The following is a 7,255-nucleotide window of genomic DNA, read 5'->3' on the forward strand; positions in this document are numbered from 1 at the left end:
TCGGAATCCGAGAGCGGAATCCTTGCAGGTGACGACCGAAATGATGATTTCTCTCTATCAATTGGGCGCAGGTTGATTGAAGATTGATAAGATCGGAGAAGTGTAGACTCAATGAATGAAAGTGCTCGCTGTCGTCTTTGCAGGACAAATAAATGTTTCTCTTGACTCGTATCCTCGCTATACATCCCCCTGGGATTTTCATCCTGATATTTATTCGAATACCGACGTTTTTCAAGACCAGTAATTGTAATCAATCAACGTTATACTCGTCCGCCTGTAAGAATTATGGCTTCGGTTCTCCGCGCGGCTGCTTGTGCAAGTTGCAACATAGCATCAACGAGAACGTAGAAACGAACTTACGCTGCAGGCACACCGACGCAGAGAGAAAGAGAAGGAGACAAGTTGTGAAAATGTGTAAAACGCCGTTGTAATGAAACGCGGCGTATTGTGTCTATGCTAATGTGCTCCTTTTTCTCGGTCCATGCATCGCATGGGAAAAGGGAAGAGAAAAGAGACAGACCGAAGGGACATACGCCAGATTTGGTGGACAACGTGGGCCCCGCGCTCACGCGAAATATCTATAAATTTGAGGACCAAGGCTGAGAATGTACGTTCAAAATGATATACCTGCCTACGCTCGAGGAATTTATGGGAATTCGCTCGCTCGAAGCGCCGTTTTTCGGATACCGTCCGCCGCACGGTTCGTGCGCAACCGAAACCCTGAGGGGGGTTTGGTTTTCGGACTAAGAGCTCATGCGACAACGATGTGTCCCCACCCCCATCATCCGAAAAACTCGATTAACTCGGATCGTCCGAAGGAGAAGAAGCCGGTGAGAAACGGGATGAAATTCCGAAAAACACACCGCGAAGCGTCACTAAATCAAAGAGAGCTCGAAACGCGCGCCTCCAAGAAGACTTGCAGGGCTGCAGCGCGATCGGAGCAGGGGATGATAACGATCGCTTCAGGATCATACCAGCGATGATTCGGAGAGAGGGTGAGGAAAGTGCCCGCGAGTGTCTCGGCTTCGTCCTCCCGGTGATTCCCGCCTCCTGCGGGATCTGATATCAATCGAGAGGCCAAATTGGTGTATTGTTGACCGGGGAACCCCCTCCTGCGTTATAAACAAGCGTGATGTATGCGCAGAGTCTCTTTTCGAAAGCGGCGAATCACAGGGACCGTTCTCTCCTCATCCTCTACCGATTTTTTTCTGGTAAATAAGAAAAGAGACGAGAGGAGAGGAGACTCTGCGAGTCGAGTCGAGTCGGTGATCTATCGCGCTCACGCTGCGCTCACCGAGACGGTTATTGAAATATTGGAATTTCTCATGGACACCTCGTGCTGCTCCCCCCTATGCGTATACCGTATACCTCATCCTATCCCTAGTGACGGCTTACTCAACACCGCTCGCTTACTAGCCGCGACTAACTCGATCCTCGACTCCTCGCCTCCAGTCAAAAGGAACCTCGAAATTAAGGGGACAAGCATCATATGCCAACTCTGACAAACGAGGTATGGAACCATGGTTCGGGTCGAGATGTAACCATTTCGACGATGGAGCAAACACTTCGTTGTTTCGGATTGAAATAATCGATTCGATGCCGCAAATCGAGGCTGAATCGTTTCGAGACTCGTTTTAATTTGTAACCGATTATCGGTATTTGGTAACAACTTTGAATCGGTGTGAAAGCAAAAAATTGCTATTACGTTCCTTTTGTTAGCAAACAGCAAATAGACCGTTCAAGTCTCAGTTCGAATCCAATTATAAGCTGAAGCTTTTTTCGGATTGGTCGAAACCGTCAAGTTGAACCTTGACTGGAATACTGAGCCGAAGAATTTGGAGGACCCTACAAATTCGAAAGTCTTGAGATATAACTTGAAATCTTTTCAAGTGACGTATTCAACAGAATTATTACAACTTCGAGTGACTTTAAGTGATTTCTAATTACTTCATGTACACGACGACTCCAAGTGCGCAGGCCTCGTATGATTTTGAATAAATTTTAGCATATCTTCAAACGAATTGTCGACTCTCTTAACGCATCGAGGTGGACATACGGTTTCAAAAAGTGTCCACCCCTTTCAAATTGACTGTTAGTCAAGTGCAACGATGATAATTATACCCGAATCAACGTTTCGAGTATCGTAATAAAATTGGTAGTTCGATCGAGAACGCGGACAGATTTACTGATTTCGAGCGAAAATACCGAAGTTGAGGGTTTCGGAAAGGAAAACGAGCGCCGCGAGTGATTTTGGTGACTGCTTGGCGAGTAAAACGAATATGTTAATGAATCGGTTGGTGGGAAGAGAAACAAGGTATAAGGTACGTTTGCCTCACAAGTCCCGCTGCACTCTCTCGCCCTAATTGATGAGAGTTCAGTGCTGAGTTTCGCAGGGCATAAACCATTTTTATACCTCACCTTGGCTTCAATGGCTGTCCGGGCATCTCATTAAAATTCGCCTCCATGCCTACTAATTGTGTGTAAGCCTGCCCGCGTGCATGTACAACTTTTGTGTATACCTGGCTAACCGCGGTGCTTTCTCGCGTACTGGGTGAAGACGATTTTCCCAAATTTCCTCATCTTCCTCCTCCATTTCCTCTTACATAAATCGACAGAGCTGCAGGTCGCACCCAAGTAAATCGTCTACTAATATCGAATGCCACGTTACGAATGCAGTTGAAGAAAAAAAAAAAGAAATGGTATACGCCGGAACTTCCGAGTCCCGGTAAGTGAATAAGTAAAAAAAAAGTGTCCAAAGCGGGAAAATAAGGCCACGTTTCTACTTGGCGCTAATTGATTTTGGCGCCGGGGTCGCAAGTTTTACACATAAAACAAGGTGCGACGAATCCGAGAGGCTGCGTTGCTCCTTATTCCTTGGACCGAACAGATGGAAGAAATGTGCGCGTTGTGCCGGGTTTCTCGAGCCACCACGGGGAGCCTTCCCCTCGTTAATAGGGTCCGCCGAAAAAGTTGGTCGGTGGCCGTACGCGGGCTCGTGCACATACGCCTGGTGAACTAACACCAAGATGTTTTTGGACAGGCAACGATTAAATCGGTCGTATCTCGTGGCCGCGGCTCTCCTCGACGGGCGAAATCTCCTCTCTCGTAACAAAAGAATTATTCTTTCGCCGACCGCTGCGTCGCATCCGTGCGGCGATGAAGCTTTGCAACTGCACTGCACAACGGCGCGTTTCTCAAACTGAATAAAACTGCCTCCACCTTTTTATCTCCGGGCTTCTTTTACTGGACGCAGGCAAAAGAAAATTGATTTACGTCGATGTAAATCACCGAGTTGACGCCGGTGTCGACGGACCGTCGAATATCTTCGCGCGTGAAATTACACGCATCGACGAAACGTAAAAATGAAATACCGAAAGGGGGATGAGAGGAGAAAAAAATCGAAGACAGATAAAAGGAAGAAAGGGGGGCCCCTGGCGGTTGACGCCGTCGTTTAATTTTTTCAGACTCGTGTTTTCGCTGGCACGTGTAATGGTATACGCGGATATTTGCTTGAGACTATTGTCAGGAAAAACTTCCTTACTAGTCGAGGCTTTTTTAAAATTATGTAGCTATTTCGATCCCGCCGCAAGATTCGTTGAAACAGAAGTAATAAACGGCGTTATCGCCACGCGATATTGATTCTCATTTGACCATCACTGTAACTTTATGCGCACGTCGTTTGCCCTGAAATCTATCCCAATGAAAATACTTCGAAACGGCGTGCAGGAATAATAAGGTAGAATCTGAGGAGCGGCGCGGTAAAACGACAGGGGTCAGCGGCATCCCCGCGGTCCGCGTAGGGATGTGGTAAGGTAGTAAGGTAGTAAGGTAGTAGTTGGATAGGTAGGCAAGGTACCTGTTGCCTCGCGGCGAAGGGTGGAGCGCGAAGGGGCGAGGAAAGAGGGAAGAGGAGAGAGGAGAAGGGGCGGACTATGGGGCATCGGAAACGCGTAAATCACGCGGAAGAATCGTGACAACATTAACGCACTTTTCGTGGTTTACGATTCGTTGAATCCGGCGCCGAGGCCGGCCCGGCGGGGGTCGCAGATGAAAAGGACCGACGCCCCGGCCCGGCAGTATTTTCGGTTATGCGCTATAATTCAATATTTTCAGTGCTCAACGGTCGACGCTTCGACGGACGCCTTCTTTGCCGTCGTTCTTATATATCCGATGCGTCTATCGGCCTCATTCATATCCACGTGTATTATCCATAGGTAATAGTCATTTGTCGATTATTCATTCGTTGTTCATTATATTCATGCGTGTAACGATCTGTTCGAACACGAAGAAAGGGCTATTCACTCGATTCACCAAATACATTTCAACTGAAACAGCTCTGCTTTCGTTGCGGTTATCGATGACCGATGGAACAAACTTTTTTGCCCCTCATTTCTATCGTAACACGTGTATTATTAAAGTTTTTGAAAAATTCGATTGACGATAAACTCACCTCCTTCAGCGGGACTTTGAATGCGACTATTTTCGTTCCCTTGATTACATCACCGTACGCCTTGTACTCCAACCACCTGAAAATTAATCAAAGACAAATATATAAAAACACGTTTTCATTGATTAGTCGGGTCAACACGTCAGAAGGTGATAAACGTGCGTACTCTGACATACCGAGTGTACACATTGAAGCAGAGGATAATAAAACAAGCCTACATGTCTCGTACTTTTCTATTCCAAAAATAAATCCCAATACGAACATTTCGTCAAAAGAATTGTTCCTAAATTTTTTCTTTTGCACCTAGAAAAATTGTAAATATTCTACGAGGTGTGTATCTGGGTAGCGAACGCATAGATATCAACGTTTTTTAAATCGGCATTCCCCCCTCCGATCATTTGCGTCATCGCACCACGTGGCCGAGATGACAACGTTTATACCTAGTGTCGCCATCTCGCGTCGATTTCCTCGACATTTAAGCGGCGTGCCGGTAAATCGTCCGACTGACGCTCGACGAGCCGCCAACATTAGCGGCTCAAGCTTTCCCTCCACGCTCCCGATTGATATTTGCCAATATATTTGAGACTGTATTAAAGAGCACATACGATCTGATTAGCGTACGCCAACGGAGATACGAAGTCGAGTGCGAAGGATGAACGGTATTCGTTTGTCTTTTCATTGATGCCTAGCCGCTGTGAGGGAGGTCGAATAATCGGCACAAAAACATAACCTCAATACCACAATTGACCTCCATTTTCTTTCGGGTAAACACCGACGCATCGTGGCCATTGGCATTTGGCACAGTGCTAATTAATTTGGGATTTTTAAGAACAGTATTTACTCACCTTTCCGGCACTGATCTCGACATGGCTGTATGTGTATCACGGCTCAATGTTTCTTCACAGGATAAACTCATCACACCACCACCAATCTGATACACACAACACTGCCAACAAAATTACAGCAAAAGCCACAACCACACACACGCGCGACAGCTGCCTGAACTGTGACGCGAGCCACGTTCGATATATCGATTACATTGTTGCGACGCGCTTTCCGTTCCACGAAATACTAACTGACGTTCGAAACGCGGCGCGAAACAGTTACTCTAATATATTAATCCGAAAAGCAGACTAAATCGTTTAGGCGTTCTCGGGCCTAGGGATGAAAAATACTTAAAATATTTACGAATATGTATACTGATTGAACAAATTTTCGTGCAAGTAAGCTTTGCTTACCAATTAATTGGTTTCAGATTTACGGATAATGCAGTTACGTCGAAATTTTGCTAACGTTTTGTCAACCGACGAAGTTTATAATCATGGAATGCATTGATCATTTTTATTTTTTATGTCATATTATTCGGTTATTTATTTTCTTGTCTTCTTCTTTGCTTTTCCTCGGCTGTATTTGATCAGCTTGTTGGACATTGCACGTCACTTTCCTTTCTCGTTTTCAATTGCAGGATTTCTTGCAAAATTGTTTTCTCCAGGTCGATGAGAAGAGGCGGTTTTTTGTACTGTGATTGAAAAAAGAAGAATCAATGTACGTAAATAACAGAATATTCAAGAATTGCTCGAGGCGTTGCGACTCTATTGTCCCTACCGTGATGATCAAAGTATTGAACTGATGCGTGAAAGAAATTCTTTCCTGCTCTGGCTTCAGACCGACTCGTTCCAAGTCGGGAACACTTATTTTTTTGAAATACTTTTTATTACTCGTTCTGACGGTTATAGTTTTGTCATTCTCCGCTGTAACAGAATACACGTCTTTTGGATAGGGTAAATTCCTGATCCTCCACTCCAGGGATACCTTTGTGATTCTCCTCGAGATGATTGGCTGAAATCAGCCAAATCATAAATCAATCTTACAATTTACCTTCAATTTTACTCTCTGTATCTTTTCACCAAATTTTCATCCAACAACTAGACCCGATTTATACAGAATTATATATGGGAAGTGGTAAGTTCAAACAGTACTTGAATATGTGCAATATAATTAAACTTCTGACTATCTACACCGTTATCCGATGAATAGAAACTCCGGCGATGTTAATTGCAGGATTGCGAGCCCTGATTCAATGTGTATTGAATATTTTTACACAACTAGGGAAAAACAAGCAAAAGTGAAGATTGAACAGAGAAGAATTCGACGTACTGTGTTGGAGCTTTCCCTGATGCCAGATACCTCCAGATTGTCGAGAGGTTTGGGATCTGGATCGCCAACCTCTACGGCCCACCCGACATCCTGTCCAAGCTTGCCCTTTTCTCTCCAGGCTCTGCGCGTCAGAACATTAGTATCCAAGTGATACTCCTCTACCATTTCCTTCCCATCTCCCATCATGAAGTGGACCTTTCTCTTCCCTAAATTCCATCGACACAGTTATAATTCAATCGATAACAAGCCGACGTGACCGTGACATAAAGCCCGTTGACATTTGACGGTTAGCAAGTGACACGTGTCCGTTAAATATCAAAACCGTCGATGTCATTCGGGGTATGTTATTCTACTAGAACATGTCAACGCTTTGCGACTCGACGATAAGATCGGGAGGAATTTTTCGCGCTTACCATCCTGAATTATCGCCGTTTTTTTAGCCTCTTGCACAGCTTTCAGCCACTGTTCCGCCGCCATTTGTAAATAATTTAACCATCGATTGTTCGTTGCTACGCAGCGGATACGACGACGCGACGCTCAGGTACGTGAAGTTGGCTTCAAGTCCACGAGCCTCGACGCCTTTCGTGCGTATCTGGTTGCCGTCCGAACAGTGATCAGGCGCAAAAACGATTTATGATGATTTTGTACAAC

The 7,255-nt window shown here is 45.3% G+C and overlaps 2 protein-coding genes across 2 annotated transcripts in view; both read right to left on the reverse strand.

Annotated features, from left to right (window-relative positions):
* Nucleotides 1–5,857, reverse strand: part of LOC107224475 (histidine-rich glycoprotein) — a 48,637-nt gene extending 42,780 nt beyond the window's left edge. Inside the window, exons 1-2 of the mRNA XM_015664541.2 lie at nt 5,293–5,857; nt 4,451–4,526 (exon numbers count right to left, since the gene is read on the reverse strand). Of these exons, the coding sequence (XP_015520027.1) occupies nt 4,451–4,526; nt 5,293–5,363 (147 nt within the window). The 5' untranslated portion in view covers nt 5,364–5,857. The remainder of the gene's footprint in view (nt 1–4,450; nt 4,527–5,292) is intronic.
* Nucleotides 5,858–5,861: 4 nt separating this feature from the next.
* On the reverse strand, nt 5,862–7,081 carry LOC107224471 (protein DPCD). Its single transcript, XM_015664534.2, has 4 exons — nt 7,018–7,081; nt 6,605–6,810; nt 6,053–6,286; nt 5,862–5,966 (listed from the first exon to the last, which is right to left on the reverse strand). Exons 1-4 carry the CDS (start codon nt 7,079–7,081, stop codon nt 5,862–5,864), a joined length of 609 nt encoding a protein of 202 aa, XP_015520020.1.
* Nucleotides 7,082–7,255: the final 174 nt, after the last annotated feature.

Source organism: Neodiprion lecontei, chromosome 6 (genome assembly GCF_021901455.1).
Source record: "Neodiprion lecontei isolate iyNeoLeco1 chromosome 6, iyNeoLeco1.1, whole genome shotgun sequence".
Lineage (NCBI taxonomy): Eukaryota > Metazoa > Arthropoda > Insecta > Hymenoptera > Diprionidae > Neodiprion > Neodiprion lecontei.

Bases quoted from the DNA above. Each gene is read 5' to 3' on its own strand.
- LOC107224471 (XM_015664534.2), bottom strand. From the start codon at position 7,081: ATGGCGGCGGAACAGTGGCTGAAAGCTGTGCAAGAGGCTAAAAAAACG. The intron at 6,811-7,017 runs GTAAGCGCGAAA...GATGGAATTTAG, and splicing joins AACGGCGATAATTCAGGATG to GGAAGAGAAAGGTCCACTTC. The intron at 5,967-6,052 runs GTAGGGACAATA...TTTCAATCACAG, and splicing joins TCAATACTTTGATCATCACG to TACAAAAAACCGCCTCTTCT.